At 40.7% G+C, this 18,940-nt stretch overlaps 1 protein-coding gene across 1 annotated transcript in view; it reads left to right on the top strand.

Moving 5' to 3' along the window:
- The window catches only part of fnbp1b (formin binding protein 1b), a 59,517-nt gene that overhangs the window by 5,186 nt on the left and 35,391 nt on the right, over positions 1–18,940 (top strand). The window contains 4 exon segments of the mRNA XM_034095332.1: positions 2,492–2,548; positions 3,248–3,395; positions 10,472–10,534; positions 12,443–12,547. Of these exon segments, the coding sequence (XP_033951223.1) occupies positions 2,492–2,548; positions 3,248–3,395; positions 10,472–10,534; positions 12,443–12,547 (373 nt within the window).

The raw sequence follows: 18,940 nt of genomic DNA, 5'->3' as shown, positions 1-18,940 counted from the left end.
ACAACTAATAAATAAAGCAAAAATGAAAATAATTGTACTTTGTCTCCAATTGAACGCCATCAATGCCTACCACACTACTTTGTACCATGTCTATCACCCCAGCAACCACACACTGCAGTAAGCCATGAATAATCCTCTTCCAAGGCAATGGTGTAAACATGCACAATGCTTCAGTCTAGTTAATGCAGGGCAATGCATCCATGCCTCCTCCCCCTCTTCTAAATTCCTGTCTGGCATAATCCATATCACAGTGGGAATAAAGTCCTGCTCACAAAGAGACTGGGTGAGGTTAAATAAAAGAGTCCGTCTTGGCTGGGTTTATATTGAAAACCAGTGTATAGCAGCAGCCATGATGTATCACCTTTCAGACAAATACACTCAGAGATAATAAGGCAATACACAAACATGTATTTGTGCAACAGTGCTTGTTAAATCCTAATTATGAGCTAACTGCTGGACTCATGTTGACATGTTTGTTATAATATGTTGTTGTGGTGAGCAGGTACACAATCTGACACATGACATCTGGCTGTGAATGAGAGAGTGAGTGAGAAGCAGCTCTATAATTAGAGATGGGGTTAGAAGGACATGGAGAGAGAGATAGACGGATAGATCTGCCTAGCAACAGTGCAAACACCACCAGGGAGCAGAGGCGTGGGGGGGGGGGGGTGAGCCGAGCGAGACAGCATTACATGTCGGGTTTTTTCTTTAGAACATGCATTATTTATTTCAGCAGGAATTTTGAATGACCTTTTTACAACATGTTCATGCTGAGGCATTCAGATTCCAGCAGTGCTATAATCGCACAACAAGGGCAACTACCACCGCTGTTAACAGCTCTATAAAAGCACATTATCTTTTTGATTCTCATATGAGAAGTGGATAGACTTTTTGAGCTTCTGATCTTGTACTAATAATTGTGATGTTATAACTTTTTTGCAAACATTTATCTCTTTTTATACATTTGTCCAACATGGATGCAATATGAAATCCACAGAACAGACACATACAAGTATAAACGTCTCAACAATGGAATCAAACCAAGAGAACAGCAGCTCACAATCATACGTGGAGCACAAAGGGTTAAACTGACGATGCAAATAAGAGAATAATCAAGAAATTCCCTGCAGCATTAAAGCAGACACACCACACTCTTTGATATAACACACATGTAATGTGATATAATTCATCAAACAGCTTTCTCTGCCAGCCTTTAATTGTTTGTACTTTTCCATTAAACTCAACATCATGTATTCTGTTGCGGCATACAAAGCAAAACATTCAGTATCTTCCCGTTCTCTTATCTGCTAATGAAGCCCTGTCCGTCTCCAGTTACTGAACCGGCATGTCTTCCTTTTCAATGATCACATTAGACGCATATCTGCCGAGGCGGAAAACAAATCAATCTTAATTGAATAGTATCCGATCTAAACGAATCTGTGCAGCCATTCAACAAAACATCCTAATAAGCTGTGGCTTGACTTGTAGGGCGTACCATATGGTTGGATAATGCGTCTCCCTCATTTGTATTTCTTATATTCAGATTAGCTTCGTCTGAGTGAAAATGAATGGCTGTGCTTGTTTGTGTACATGCTTCACTTGTTGCCTCATCTTTTCAAATAGAGAACAGTGCTCTTTAATGATGATTGGACAAAGCATCCTGAAGGCCTGAGCACACAGCGTGCACCCACATCCATCAGAGCATGGTGCACGTTATTATGTTTTGTTGACAAGGCAGCCATCAAACAGAGCATTGGGTGTTGCAGTGTGTTGCAACGTCATGATTTCTTATTCTAACCTTTTATGCTCTTAACCTTTTTTATATTACCATATTTTAATCAATATGCTCCTTCGATCATTTTTTATATTGTTTTATTATTTTCTCTTTATAGCGTTGTGAAGCACCTTGAGATGACGTCGTTTTTAAAGTGTGCTATATCAATGAAATGTATTATTATTATGATGGAACAAGGGCTGACATGATGTACTACAGTACATCATGTCAGCCCTTGTTCCATCATAATAATAATAATGTCAAAGAAACACAAACCGCTTGCTCGGTTGAAAACAGGACGTTGAAGGATGGTCAGAACCGTCCAAAGGTTATTGTCCGCAGTCTTATCCCTACTGTCACCTTCATCTTGTTTTCTTTCATCGTTACACACCGGCACATTTGTCCTTCTCCCCTCACGCTGCACTCATCTCGTGCCACTTACATACAGCCACAGTCAACACAAGGGCAATGGCCGCATAAGAAAAGCAGGCCTGTTTCTGGTGACTGGCTCTGCATGCATGCTTCTCCTGGAGGGCATGATGTATGAGCAGAAGAGAGCAAAGGGGAGGCTGTGGAAGAAGGCACTCTGCTGGATTGAATGGCAGGTTCCATAAAGGCGCTGTCAGGGAAATGTAATGGGAAGGGTGCACTACCCGTCTGCAGAATGAGCTTTTAGGAAAGAAATGTCTGACGAGGCTGCGTTCTTTGTCCTTACAGGAATTTATCAAAGAAGTATCAACCCAAGAAGAACTCACGAGAGGAGGATGAGAGCAAGTAAGTGAAAGGATGTCGCTCTTACAATAAATCAAAGGAATATTCAATTGTTTCTAAGATATTATATTCTTACAAGATATACTATCAGACATCTTATCAACATTGCACCATTTTCTAAACAAAAGTATATCACATTCATAGAAGAAATTAGTTTTCAAAATGTGTGCATTGTACTTCAATATATAACAGGGAATAGAACAAAAAATAGAAATATGGAATGGGCAATGTATTTTACAATATAACATTGTGTGATTGAAAAAGCGCCTAGCAAAACAGTGTTTAAGTGTTAAAGGTGAAGGAATAGAATAAATAAAATGATATTTTAGCAATGTACAGGATTGAAACGGTTATATTTCGATATTTTAAAAAGTAAAACAAATGCTTACCTGTGTTCATTTCTTAGGAAGAGTTATATGAGTGAACAAAAAATTATGTTTGTAATGTTACATTACAAGATACATTACACAATGTGAAAATGTATATTTGAGTTTTTAAATGCTATATATGTTGGATTGAATGTGTTTCCTTCATTTCCAGTCCTTATGCTAAGCTAACCCGATGCTACCTGTCGCAAAAAAACAAATCATTTAACAAGCATCACAAATCCAAGCTCCAAATGACTTTATCTGAACATATGAATTGTGTTTGCCTCCGTTTGCAACCCTGTCTTTCCTCTGACATCACTTCCTGTCTCTCCAGGTTCACCTTCTGTCGAGCCTTCCTGACATCACTCAATGAGCTCAATGACTACGCGGGTCAACACGAGGTCATAGCGGAGAACCTGACGTCTCAAATCATCGCCGAGCTGTCACGCTACCTGCAGGAGCTCAAAGCAGAGAGAAAAACCGTGAGACACACTTTTATATTAGGGATGGGAATCTGAAAGCAAATGTATATTCGAATATTCGACCCCCCAAAAAACGGTTAACCGGTTAACCGAAATGTACATATCCTATCAAAAATAATAATAAATACATGTTCAAATAAGTATAGAAACCAAGTCAAATTAGTTAAATGTATTGAACTGGTGATCACAGTTTGACAGCTATAGGCCTACAGCTTTCATGTGCGGAGGCGATTCAGAGAAGACCCTCTCAGCTGGAACGGAGGTTGCGGGTATAGCAAGGTATAGCATGTATATAAGTTTAATTTGGCATAGTTTGACCTCTACACCGCACTCACTAACCTGGTCGAAATATTTCCACACTCCATTTTGACGCCATGTCTGTTGTGTAGGACTCTTCTTAGAGTGTAAATAATTACCGGACTATGACTGGTAAAATATGTTGATTACCGGTCTATGTACTTTGCCGCCACACACGGTTGCCAAGCACCGCTTATTGTTGTGTAGGCTGGCCGTGTGTCGCGAGTGTTGACAGGGGGCGGGGGAGCACGCTCATGAACTGTTAGCGCCGGAACCTCGCAACGGCTGCGGAGTGCATTTGCGCCTAAGATGAGGTTTGAGTCTGCGTGATCTGCGTGTAGGGAGGGGCAGCAGCCGTATCATTGGCTAGAACTAGCTAGATCTGATGGATTTGGACATAAACGCGAGTGAAGTATAACCGGACACGAGAGAGAGAGATCAGCACCTGCAGCTCTGCCCGCTGTGAGGGACCGGTGAGCGGAGCAACACACACATTTAGCTATGGCACTGTCGTATACATTGAATTATTCAATTTGATAATATGTAATCAACTTAGGCATTCCTCCCAATTTTTTTTTAAATTTTTTTTTTTTTTAAATTAATAACTCATATTCGAAAACCTGAATAATTATTCGAATGCCTGAATAATTATTCGAATAACTGAATAATTATTCGAATACCTGAATAATTTCGAATATTCGATTAATCGTTCCCATCCCTATTTTATATCCGCACTTATTTCTGTCTCTCCATATCCAATGTTTTATTTATACGTCTATATCTTATTGCCCATTCTCACATGCCAGTGCTTTAAATCAAACATGCATTCTGGAGTGTGTGAAATGGATTCTATAAAAGAAAAGAAGACACACAGGCCTACAAGAAATGCAGAAGTTCTTTGCCTCGCTGCATCCTCTAGTTTGCATGAACTGAGGTCATCGCTGAGTAAATATAGATGCACCCTGAGGCTCGCTAGAAGTGCAGCACGTGACGAACTGAGTCACCGTCTCCCCATCATTACAGGCTTATTTGTCTCTTTTATAAACCATTCTACAACCACACTCTTTTAAAGTCACTTTGGTCCTCGCCATTATGAAGTGATTTGGTAGAGCGGTGAACCTGCAGTGTGTGATTCACAGAGAACAGTGTGGAGCCCGTTGCATCTATGGAGTTGTTAGGTGGAGCAGAGAGAAAGCTGCTCAGCTGGAAACAAAGTATTTCATGCACTCGTGAGTCACGGACGTCCAGCTGAGGGAACTGGAGTGGAAAACCATAAGCAGAGGGTTGCTCAAAGGCACAGTGGCCCTTTTTTGGGAGTACATGTTCAAAGCACATGATGGTGACATCCATGCGGCTGCAGCTGCTACACTAAATACTGGAAGCCCGACTCGGTTGCATTGTTAGGGATCAGTTGTGACTTCTGTCTCAGTGTTAGCTGCAGCCAATGCATCAGAAATGGGAATTCCCAGCACATCTCAAGGGGAACCATCCACCGCCCCCAGGCCATTTGCTCTTTGTTTTAGCGTGGCCTGGGTTGGCTTGGCACATCATCTGTATCACTGGTGTCCAGAATAGAGAGTCCACGAACAGACCCCTGCTGTCCCGAGCCTGCAGGATGTCACTCTGACTCCTCTCTTTCTCCTCACTTCCTTGCAGTTTCCCTATATTTAATTTGTACATGATATCCCTGTTTCTCTCTGTCTTCCTAGTTAGTCATGTGTCTGCCTCTCGTGAATTGAAAAAGCTTCCAGTTAGCCAGTGCTGGGGAGTTTCCCTTCATAGCATAACTGTGTGTCTTTTCTGAACAGAAGCTCGTGTCATCTCAAAGGGCATTGAGCAAATAGTTTCTCAGTCATATGCAGAATAGTGTCCTTGTAGGGTAAATGTAGTGTATTGGCTTTTCTTTTCTTTTCTTAGTGTTCATTGAAAGACATCGGTGCCCTCAACACACTCATGAATGATGGAGATTTAAACTATCGTACATGTTCCAAGTGTCTGAAAGGCAACCAAGCCAAAAGAACCTAGCTACTCTGTACCCGGACAACAATAAGCGTTTCATATTTTTGTTCATAACGTTATTAGACAAAGCAATATTGTGAAAGTTGTCTGTAAATCAATCCTTACCCAAGACTTCCTCAGCTTCCCGTCATTCTTTTCTCTGCTTTCAATCACATGCATTTTTAAGCAGCACTTGCTGTTGAGGTTTTTTTTTATATATAGTTGCGTGTATGTCAGACAAATCCGTGCAGGCAGACTCAGACAGTGGGATTAGAGGAGGGTCCGCCAGTTTATTGGACAGGTAAAATCCACGCTACAGACCAGAAGGAGAAAGAGAAATAATACCTCATTAGTTTCTCCCGTGGGGTTGTTTGGTAACTCCCTGAGTGGACCTCTTGCTGAGCTCAGCTTGGGGGGGCACAGGAGGCGCGGCCAAGAATGTTCTTAAAGGATTTCATAAGAGAGCAGATAAACAGTGCTTGTTTTTGCAAAAGTTGAACCTTGTTGTTTTAAACTTTTGGATTTAGTTTGTTGTTAAAATATATGTACTTCTTTAGATTTAAACATATCATTTCTAACATTATGCATTTAAAAAGTATAAAAACAACTTCATCTATGTTAAATTTTTTGCCATAAAAAGGCGTTTGGTCAGAATACTGGCCTCTGATTGGACTCCTTTGTTTACTTTTATAATATAATGACATCACTATGTAACACTCGCACTTCTATTGGCTAGCGCGCCAACACATTGTACGTGATATGCAAAGGGGCGGGACATCTCTAAGTGGTGGACCAATCACAACAGAGAAGGCCAGCTAACCAATCAGTGCAGACTGGGCTCTGGTTTCAGACGGAGGGTGAAAAGAATAAAATGTCCTCAGGAGAAATGTACTTCAGTGCGTATTTCGACATGTGTCCAGATGAGGGTTAGGTTCAGTTTGTGCTCTTTTGGATCCACTTGCACCGACAGCACAAATGATATCTTTGGGTTTTTGGGGTCGGTTCCATCGGTCTTAATCCTGCTGAGATGTGACATGGTCAACCAGCAAGAAAGATTGAAAATGTGTCTCATTTAGCTGGCAGGGTCTGGAAAGTTAGCAAGAGGTCAGCTGAAAACCACAAGGTGCTATAAAACATCTTTAGGTGGGTTTGGCAGGGCATACTGTCCTCATGTCCTTCAGAGGCAGAGACCAAAGCCTCTGGGAAAGAACAACGTGTTACTCTGGACAAGCCTCACAGCAGAAAGACAAAAGGAAAGAAGGGAAGGAGAATTGATCGTTGGATATTTCCGTAGTAGCTGCACTCACATCTGCATCCTGAATACTTTAGTATAAATGACCTCAGCAATGCTCCGAACCACTGCCTAATGGTCCAAACACGAGGAGTCTCTCCTGAGGGGCAGCCATCTCTATCCATCATGTATGACTTGTGGCTATTTCTAGTACCTTATGATTATATGTATGTTGACAACTGTAGAGGACTGCAGGTGCACATTCCTCTGAGCCAAGTCAATGAGTGAACAGTGTGTAAGAGAGTGTGTGTGTGTGCACACAGAAGTCCATGAGCACCTCTTCACAAACGCAACACTGACATGAAATCCTGGAGCAATGTTTTCGTTCCTCTATTTCGTGTGGAAAATAGAGAATGGAATTTCTCAAATCCTTTTATTGGTTTTACAAGTATTGAGAACGTTGACTGATTAAACACTAACCATCTATCAACTCCTACCCAACCTCCACTTACCTAGTATCCCACATTCCTCCCTCTGGCGAAAATACATCGTAATGTAACTCAGAGGAAAATACTGTAGGTTAATTGATCAGACAGTGGTGGAGGATGTTTGTTGAATGTCCCGTCCTTCTTCTCCTGTCATCTGTTGCTCAAACATATTAATAAATGAGTGTCTATGTGGAGGGGACAGCCTGTGAGGCACACCGCCCCATCACAGCATGTCTGGTGCAAAGATGGTACAAAAAAGTAGTCCGACATTGGACACTTCATTTCATGGTTAAGACATCATCATACACACAATAAGAATAGACTACTTTTTGGAGGAAGTGGTTTACAGTTTTACAACCAAACAAAGTAAAAGTTTTTACGAAATGAATAACCTTTACAAAGTATATAATTATATCATTAATTTGTGGATAAATGCAGCACTGAAAACAGTGCTAAAATACTGTCTAGAATTCAGGGTATTTGGTGGCAATCAGATCTCTGTAGAGGGCTTCTGCCTTCTAAAATCACTACACTTAAAGTATATTCATATCTGAGGTATTGTGAGACTGCAGAGGGAACAACATTTTATAAAATGTTGACATTTTAACCACGCAGTGATAATACTGATTATTGTGACAACTTGAAAACATTAATAACCTGTCATCTGTTAACTTTCTCTGTTGGAATTAAATCTATTAAATCTAAAAACAAAAGTCCATAGAACCACATTGATCTATATCTGTGTTCATAACTATGTCTGTGTATCTTCATTCTTACCTGCCTTTGTGTTTTGTTACCTGGAGATAGTCTTGTGCGAAGGAGCGGGGGCTAGCGTGAAGAATTACTTTATTTTGTTCAATGTAGTCATAGCACAGAGCAGCGCTGCTTAGCATCATTTAGTAAATATTAAATCAGGCTGACCTCACGTCTCTGGATGAATAATGAGCATATTTTCCAGTCCTGTTTTGATCGCAGTGCAGTTAAGTTTGTAACTGTTACTCAGATGTGTTTTTGTGTTGCTAACTGGAGCTGTTCCTCTCTTGTCACTGTGTAAGTGAGAGTGGCAGCTTCAGGTCCTGTTAGTTCCCCAGATGTCTTTAGCAGTCACATGCTGCTACTGAGACGGACAAAGAGACCCTGGGTGCGTCTAATCTGTCTTGTGCTGAACAGAATAGCCGTATGGATCCTTGCAGCGTATTGGTTTAAACAGAGAGGCCAACGCTGCAGAACATCTGCCTAAAAGCCTGCAGCATGTCATACCTGCCTCCCAGATGGCCGTTTGTCACAGACATACATCGGGTTTTCTTTCATCTCGTTTGATAGCCAATGAGCTCATGTTCCTCTGTAACATCCGATCACGCTCTTTGGGGAAAGTTTGTATATCTTTGTACAGATGGAGGATTTGTTGATGCAGGCAGCATGATTGTGTTGTTATGGAGACACATATTTGGTTGATTCAAACAGTAACAATGATATCACCCAATCTGCTGCTGCGTGTCCTAAAAAAGCTTCATAGTATCTTCAGCGTATCGGCATATCTTCATCGCTGAATAAGACTCTTCTTATCAAACAGGAATTTGAAGGTCAAGCAGTTGAAAACATCTTTATTACACACCAGTTCTACTTTAGAGGCTCCACAATGTCCCATTTTCAGTTGAAATACTTCCTCTGAAACACTGAAGCACTTCCCCTTTTTACCCAGCTTCCCTTGTAACTTTGGGAAGTGCTACTACGTGAGGTAAACCAGGGCACGTTCTGACTAACCACATCCATGAAGTGTTCAGGATGGATTAACATGTATGCCTCTGCTTCATTTCACATCTCTTGCTAAGTGTGCTTGAGTACACAGAATACTAAGGTGCTGAATGCAAGAGAAGAAAAAGCCAAAGCCCTCTGTGCCCGTTTTACTGGCCTGGTTTCGTTATTGAATTGCAGCATCGATATTCAGCTCAGCTACTGACCCTGGCTTCCGCAGTCAGTGAAACCTCATTGATAGTCAGGTCTCTGTAACATTTTCATTTTGTTCCTTTTGGATATTTTTTGCATATTAACACACCACAGACTTTGAGGACTTTTTTGATATGCTTTATGAGTAATCACAATCTATTTCAAACAGGTTTAAAGTTGCTATTATGTGTGCAGGAGGTCTGGCTCTGGTCCATTCACAGAGCGGTAGAGAGCGTGCTCTGCCTCCGGGCCAAGTGCTCTGCTCTCCTGGAGAGAGACAGGCCAAGTGAGGTCTTTTACAGAATCACATATATGCTGTGTACGTCTAATAGGCCACATTTTGCAGTGCACAAATCAATCCTTACATTACTGTGGCGCAGCTATCGTCAGCCTGAGAAACAGTTCTCAACCCCTTAACATTTTTTAATATTTACTTTTTTGACAAGTGCCTTCATAATGACAGACTGCCTCTTCAATTATAATACAATGCCTCTTCTGCAAGAAACAAATGCCTCTCACTACAAAAATAATCCTCCTGAATAATAAGGAAATGTGTATGAAGAGGTTTCGATAACAGTGAACCAACACTATGTATCTAGAATTTACATATTCTTTGTTGAACAGCAGATAGCATTCAGGTTTGAACTAGTAGTTTCGTGAAATTATTATATAATACACTTGACCTTCTTTTATTCATCTCTAGCCTTCATTCAGTTGGGTGTTAGTTTTGGTGCTATGTTGAAATCGTAAGAGTATGTCCTTTTTTGCACTCGTGTTGAACTGTTGGGTTATAATATGGCTGCTCTTCAATCAAATCAACATATAGCCATATGCTTGGTCTTGTGCAAATCTCGGAGAGTAAAGCTTGTAAGTTATGCGGCCATCATTTCTAATGTAGCCACAGTATAATGTCTACTTGCCCTACTTTCTCAGCTTACATGAATGCTTCTCTGTCACAGTGTGAGTAATATGCATTATGCATAGTGTTTAAAGATATGGTTGAGAATCCCACTCCACTGTTTCTAATTTATTATCCTTACTATGTGAGGGTCACTTGCTTTTAAATCCCTTGTGAATGGGATGATAATATAATTTGTTCTCATCTCTTCTGACAGTCCTTCCATGATGGGCGCAAGGCACAGCAGCACATCGAGAGCTCGTGGAAACAGCTGGAATCGGTGAGTGACCCAATTAATGTGCAGTACAGTTATTCACTAGAAGCAGTGGCCATTGATCACAGTAGAGTCAAAGGAGACACAACTCGAGTAAAGTAATGTAACCCTTGCCTTGTGACTTACTTTTGCAGTTATATATATCACTGAAGCACCTGGGCAATTTGGTTTTCCAATACGACTATTTCAAACGCCATCAAGTTATTATTTTATACGGAGAAGGTGACAGTCAGTGCTGGCTAAAGATGATAAGCTTGTTAACGTTAGAGAACAGTGAGAAGTAAAACGTTTAATATGAAAATACAGCATTCATGAGCTCGAATTATAAAAAAAGAAAATAAATTGGTGTAATTTTTCCAAAGATAAAACCAGTTATCAATCGTATCATAACTTTAATTATGACTTAAAATTACGTATTGTATAGGTCACTTTCTGATTATGAACAGCACACACACATTTTTCATGGAATTTTACAATGTGCTTTTAGTTGCTTCAGCTATTTATCAAATCATACAAAATATGCATCAAGGACAGGTCTACTATTGCAGAAAATGAATAAAAACCATATCAAATAGTTTATAAATGTTCTGTTGACATAGACAGTCTTATGATCAATCAGCATCAATGTCACATGATACCACAACACATGTTTTAACAAGGGAGCTTAGTTATTATGAAGTACATTATCATCATCAAAAGCTTATTGTCAGTGGGTGGCAAACATTCATTTCTGAAAATCAGCAGAGGGCCGTGCACAGAGCCCTGAGGGACAACTTGTTCCGTCTTCACAAAAAACGCTTACAATATGCTATTTATTTGAATCAAAATGTTGATATTAATAATACACAGGACAGTGTTACATAAGGATTGAATTATGGTACATTCATAATGTTGGTTCAAGACTTGTGTGTTTAAGTGTACCATTTAAGTCTTTTAGGGTAGAAGACTGATCTACCACAAATTGGTCGGTTCAAAATCAGACACATTGTGAAAAATACTGAAGTAGAAACTGAATTGTAAGTTTCACTTGTGTGGCCTAGTAGTGATCAGTTGACCAGACTAAAACACATGACGTTATAAGTCCTATCTTTGCCAAAGACCTAGACCTAGATTGTCCGTTTTATTTGTTTTATTGAAGCAGCTGAAAGAGAGATTGCACAGAACACCGCTTCTTATCTCTGCCTAGCCGCTTTGACAGGGTGCAGACAGAAAGAGTGTGAGAGAGAAGCAGAACTGCCTCGTCCTCCTCAAACTTTTCTCTCTTCAATGATGCCTTTGTGAGCGAGGCAGATAGGCATAGTTCAGAGTGCACACTGACCCAACAAACACTGATTGTTCAGATGGAGGGGTCGAAAGAGGGTTGAATGAATGCTTGTTTTCCGTACACAAATGACCACTATGAACATTTATTTAATCTGCAGGCTGCACACTTTGACAGACCCCACCGCTGTGTCAATGGCATAAACCGACCTCTGTCACAGACAATGCTGTGTGTGAGATCCATATGACGTATATGAAACATGTCAAGATGTCATTACTATGCTTATGAAAAGGTCAGGTTATAAAGTGTTTCCTCCTACAGCTCAAAGCAGGAAATGAATGACTCACAGGTATTATATGGAACATTTCCGCTATAAAATGTCTAAAAAAGACTAGACCTATATTATATAGCTTGTTGAGTTGTTTCTGACAATTCTCAAAAAATCTACAGATTTAATCCGGGTCATTTCCCTTTGGTCGCATGTGATGGCTGCATATCCCCTTTGCACAGTGGTGTGATTGTCTTAGCTGTCATGAATCGACTTTGTATCAAGTTCAAGCCTTATTTTTACATTTTCTGGATTAGAACATTACTTATTTTACGTTTAATGTCTGTGTTCTATTACATTGTGCCTTTCTTATGCTCTCTTTCAGTGTAAAAGAAGGTTTGAGAGGGAATGTAAAGAGGCGGACAGAGCACAGCAATACTTTGAGAAGATGGATGCTGACATTAACGTGACTAAGGCTGACGTGGAAAAGGTATGTGTCATCTCTCACTCCTGTTCTACAGCCACCAATCACGCAAGCCTGTCATTTTTTCATCATGCTCACCACAATTGCCCCCCCCCCCCCACCCAGCATCCTCGCCATGTTTTTTTTACATTTGGTCCCCCCTTCCATGCATCCCAAGCCGTGACTCGCTCTTGGAAAGACAGAAAGATTGAGTGACCGTGTGTTTGATGCCAGGGTCTGTGTGTAAAGGCTGGCATTGTCTCAGCAGCACAGTGATGTCCTGCAAAACAAAGCTGATGGCAGTCCTCATTATCACTGGAGAGCAGAAACCATGCCTTAGCAACAGAGAGGACTTTGTGTCCATGCTTGTGCTTGTTTGTGTGTTATTGTGTTTGCGTGTTTTTATGGCTGCAACTAACAGAAAAAGACATTACACATACACTATGTACAGTATATCGCCTAAAGAAGAATAATAATAGGATAAATACACAGAAAAGACATTTTAAATAAAGAACATACTGTACAGAAATATACAGATATTAGTAGTACATTAATATTCTAAAGAGAGATCATTTAAATCAACATAAATGATAAACTATGTAAATGGACATATGACATTTCCAAAAGGTTTTGACAATAAATTGGTAAACAAAAAGTGAATCCAATTATATCTCACATACTAATTAGACAAGGTCATATCTCGTTCCTTTCCAAAATAAATTAGGAATTTCGCCCATATTTTATAGGAGGTATAATAAGGCTTTCCCTTTAAATCATCGTTTAAAAAAAATATATATTTAACAGTCTTTTAGAACAGTTGTGGATTATATTTCTTTGATAGGCTTATTAGTTAATGAACTACTCGTTGCGGCTCTAATGTGTGTGTGGATTACACACATTATGTTTGGCTTTTTTACAGTGAATAATCTGAATATATAGTTTTGTTTTTCTGTGATTACACACACTCACATGATGCAGCGACGATCCGATTCAGAACTTGTGGACGCAGAGCCCCCTGGGCCTGTAGCTGATTCCATTTCCTGTTGTCACAACCAATTAAAAGAGCCCTGTCAAATCTCAGCCTTTAACCCACACGGCTCCCACGCCCGCAAGGCATCATGGGTCATCAGCATGTGCTCCTGCCGCTTCATCAGCTGTTGGAGCAGAGCCCCGACTCAGAGTTGACACAGTTCAGACCCGATTATTATGCAAATATAGGCTGGAATAAAGAGCCTTTCTGCTCTCCGGACATACAGCCAGGAAGCTACAAAAGGCTCCAGCCACTGAACACTGAACTCAACTGGAAGCACAGCAGCTCCAGAACCCAGCGCTAAAACAAGAGAGGAGCTGTGTCTGATTACAGTTATTTCATTTATTGAAGCGTGAAAGACTCACAGCAGTCAGTACTGTATTATTGCTCTCAGTCAGTATCACTGTGTGTGTAACGTGATCATGGAAACAGCTCTTTAATATGCTGGAGTCAAATCCTCATGCAGGATCATAGCTTCAGTGTTGCCTGTGCTTAAGCTTTGAAACTCTTTAATTGGCTTCAAGTTATTTTTCATACCACTTAAAATGTAAAGATGCTTCATTTAATACAAAACAAGTATTTATTATTTAGCAGAAGCACCAAATTGAACATGATTTACAGTGTGCATATTTTTTTATTCATTAATGTTTTGTTTAAAGGAAAGAAGTGTATGTGTCAATCAAGCTCTAATTCTCACCATTGTTGACATTCTAACTCGAGGGTCTCAAACGCAAATCCGGCCCGCGACTTCATTTTCTGTGGCCCCGCACGAGCTTGCAAAGAATATAATAAGTTTATTATACGGTTTCATGCCACTTGACAGAAGCAGGTTGCCCATAAACTACATGTACCACAATGCATCTCGTTTTGTGACATGCGCACTGAAGAGACTTGCAATTGGACTTCTGCTTTCAGACGTAGTTAATTACTAAGTTATTATCCTATCCGATAATAATCCAATTCAGAGGCAATAATGTAATATAATACATTATTTTATATATATTTATATAGTTACAACCGGCCCTTTGAGTGCAACCTTTATGCGAATGTGGCCCGCGATGAAATTGAGTTGGACACCCCTGTTCTAACTACTGGTCAGAATAACCTTGCACTGGAAAAATAACTCGAATTGCAAATGTTTATATCAAATGTAAGTGTATTTCTCTCTATACCTGTATCTGAAGGTGGTAGAGTAACATCTAAACCCTTTTTAATATGCATCAGAAAACAGTAGGCAGCAATGGAAACTATGAGAAATGTATTTAATGGGCTCAAACACAATGCTTTTCAGCAGACCTAAACTCCCTTTAAACCCCGCTGAATCATGTAGCGATCCCACATACCTCAAAAGACAAAACAAACATGCCGTTTTGTATATCGTCTTGCTTACCATTGTGTTGATCCTTGCAACAAATAATGGCTTTCTCATTTGCTTTTCCTTTCTGTGTGGGTCGTTTGACCCAAGTCACTTTTTCACCTACTCCCATTTCCATTCTCCAGAAATGTCAAACGAACACAAAAGACTGTCACATCTGTCAGCGTGGAAGATCTCTCTCCCACGTGTTCCTTTTCAATTCTTCTCTCGTGTCCTTTATTGGTGTATTGTATCTGTGGGATTAGTTTTAATACCTGTGACCTTTCTAACTAGAGTCTAGAAAGGGCGCGAGAATATGCGGATGTTTGAAAAAAAGAGAAAGGAAGTTTGTGTTTTGGGTCAGTCTGTGGTTTCGACACTCAAGTGACGCCTCGTGACTTCTCCACATCCTTAGTGGTAAAGGTGATTTAGTTCAATTGCAAATAGCATATAAAAGCAGCACTACTATTCTATCGTTACGCTGCATCTGCTATGTTAGGGTGACAGCGAAGCAAAAGTCAAGTACCATTTATCTTTGCTCAACTTTTGGTGAGAGCCTATCATGTGTCTCAATGTGTTATTTTCTGTGGCATTTTCCCTTCAATATTTAGAGGAGTATTTATCCCCCGAAGGAATGACATGTCACAACCCCAGCCTTATTTGTGTTTGTGTCATCGTTGGAGTCTTGTGGTGAAAGTAGGTTTGGGTCAGACAAAACATATGCCTGATAGGCGAGGAAGAAAATAAATAACAGGCTTGTTTTAGTTATGTGTGTATTTATGTGTGTTAACTTCTGCGTCTTAAGCCCACTTTCAGATCCCTTTGATACTAGTGAGGACTAGGCTAAGTTACTTGTCAGAAACATTATCAATATATTTGACTCCAGGAGTTGCTTTTGTCTGCGATGTCTCCCCATTAGTTGGTCTTGTGGTTTTCCCGCAGCTGGAGCAAACCTCGAACTGTTCCCACTCCTCCTCTGGCAAACAAACCCCTCAATTTGGAGTTTTGGATTTGCAGCCCAGAAACCAAAAACACTGTTAACAGTTCTTTGAGGGACCCCCACCCCCCCACCCCCCCACCCCCGCCCCCACACACACTCGCAGACTTGCTATTAAGGAGATCCTGAGTCATATTATAGCATCGCAAACAATAACACTTCTGCACTCCTCTTCAACTTGTTTGTACCAACTTCCCCTTTTGAGTGATGACACGCCAGGAAGTGCAACTATGGCAACCTGTTGTTTAGCTGGAAACGGCTAACAATCCTTCTTTTTTGTTTTGTTTGTGTGTTTTTGCTTATCTATTTTATGCAATGCCTTGAAGCGAAGTTCCCACAAGGTAGGTTCAGCGTTTGGAGAGCCTGTTATATCTGTGGGAACACACACTGTCTCGACTATTGTCTCGACACACACACACACACAGACATGCCTTCCCTTGGAGTTTGACGCGATGACCTGGTCCGAGTCGCTGTGACCTTGCTCCGTCCTGTCTGACTGTGATCGGCTCCATGTTCTGTACGGTGGCTTGTCTCGTTGTCTGCTGCCGACCACGTTCTAACCCTGAGGTTTATATGTGTGGACGGTGCGAGGAGAAAGAGAGAAGGCTTTTACAAAAACATTCATTTCAAATATTCTTAGAAAGGTATACAAGGGCTCCGTCATATATCGTTTTTATCCTCCCATAGCGCGATAAACATATTAGAGAGACTGCGATACCGTTCTCAACAATCTTTCTTTTGTTAAAGAGGCCCTATTAGGCTTTTTGGGGTTTTCCCTTTCCTGTAGTTGTATAGGTTTTTGTGCAAGTATGGTCTGCAAAGGCTACAATCCCCGTGTTCCCTCCAGAAGGGGTTTCTCTCCCACACACTGAAACACCTCCATTGGACTCCTTTGCTTACTTCTGTAACATAATGACATCACTATGGAAAACTCCAACATGTTGTACCTGATCTCTAAGCAGTTGACCAATCACAACAGAGCCGGCCAGCTAACCAATCAGAGCAGACTGGGCTCTGGTTTCAGACAGAGGGTGAAAAGAGGTGCTGCAGCACAGGCAGTATGAGAAGAATAAAGAGCTTTTTGAACATTAAAGCATGGAGACATGTCCCAGTGGAGACACTACATACTGATATACACCTGAACATCAGCAGGAGAGGACTCTTTAAAGTAGAGACACTACATACTGATATACACCTGGACATCAGCAGGAGAGGACTCTTTAAATAGAGACACTACATACTGATATACACCTGGACATCAGCAGGAGAGGACTCTTTAAAGTAGAGACACTACATACTGATATACACCTGAACATCAGCAGGAGAGGACTCTTTAAAGTAGAGACACTACATACTGATATACACCTGGACATCAGCAGGAGAGGACTCTTTAAAGTAGAGACATTACATACTGATATACACCTGGACATCAGCAGGAGAGGACTCTTTAAAGTAGAGACACTACATACTGATATGCACCTGAACATCAGCAGGAGAGGACTCTTTAAAGTAGAGACACTACATACTGATATGCACCTGAACATCAGCAGGAGAGGACTCTTTAAAGTAGAGACACTACATACTGATATACACCTGAACATCAGCAGGAGAGGACTCTTTAAAGTAGAGACACTACATACTGATATACACCTGAACATCAGCAGGAGAGGACTCTTTAAAGTAGAGACTCTACATACTGATATACACCTGGACATCAGCAGGAGAGGACTCTTTAAAGTAGAGACACTACATACTGATATACACCTGAACATCAGCAGGAGAGGACTCTTTAAAGTAGAGACGCTACATACTGATATACACCTGAACATCAGCAGGAGAGGACTCTTTAAAGTAGAGACACTACATACTGATATACACCTGAACATCAGCAGGAGAGGACTCTTTAAAGTAGAGACACTACATACTGATATACACCTGGACATCAGCAGGAGAGGACTCTTTAAATAGAGACACTACATACTGATATACACCTGGACATCAGCAGGAGAGGACTCTTTAAAGTAGAGACACTACATACTGATATACACCTGAACATCAGCAGGAGAGGACTCTTTAAAGTAGAGACACTACATACTGATATACACCTGGACATCAGCAGGAGAGGACTCTTTAAAGTAGAGACATTACATACTGATATACACCTGGACATCAGCAGGAGAGGACTCTTTAAAGTAGAGACACTACATACTGATATGCACCTGAACATCAGCAGGAGAGGACTCTTTAAAGTAGAGACACTACATACTGATATGCACCTGAACATCAGCAGGAGAGGACTCTTTAAAGTAGAGACACTACATACTGATATACACCTGAACATCAGCAGGAGAGGACTCTTTAAAGTAGAGACACTACATACTGATATACACCTGAACATCAGCAGGAGAGGACTCTTTAAAGTAGAGACTCTACATACTGATATACACCTGGACATCAGCAGGAGAGGACTCTTTAAAGTAGAGACACTACATACTGATATACACCTGAACATCAGCAGGAGAGGACTCTTTAAAGTAGAGACGCTACATACTGATATACACCTGAACATCAGCAGGAGAGGACTCTTTAAAGTAGAGACACTACATACTGATATACACCTGAACATCAGCAGGAGAGGACTCTTTAAAGTAGAGACACTACATACTGATATACACCTGGACATCAGCAGGAGAGGACTCTTTAAATAGAGACACTACATACTGATATACACCTGGACATCAGCAGGAGAGGACTCTTTAAAGTAGAGACACTACATACTGATATACACCTGAACATCAGCAGGAGAGGACTCTTTAAAGTAGAGACACTACATACTGATATACACCTGGACATCAGCAGGAGAGGACTCTTTAAAGTAGAGACATTACATACTGATATACACCTGGACATCAGCAGGAGAGGACTCTTTAAAGTAGAGACACTACATACTGATATGCACCTGAACATCAGCAGGAGAGGACTCTTTAAAGTAGAGACACTACATACTGATATGCACCTGAACATCAGCAGGAGAGGACT

Source organism: Pseudochaenichthys georgianus, chromosome 12 (genome assembly GCF_902827115.2).
Source record: "Pseudochaenichthys georgianus chromosome 12, fPseGeo1.2, whole genome shotgun sequence".
In the NCBI taxonomy this organism is placed as follows: domain Eukaryota; kingdom Metazoa; phylum Chordata; class Actinopteri; order Perciformes; family Channichthyidae; genus Pseudochaenichthys; species Pseudochaenichthys georgianus.
The sequence above is the reverse complement of the archived record's forward strand: the minus strand, read 5'-3'. Positions and strand labels throughout refer to the sequence as shown.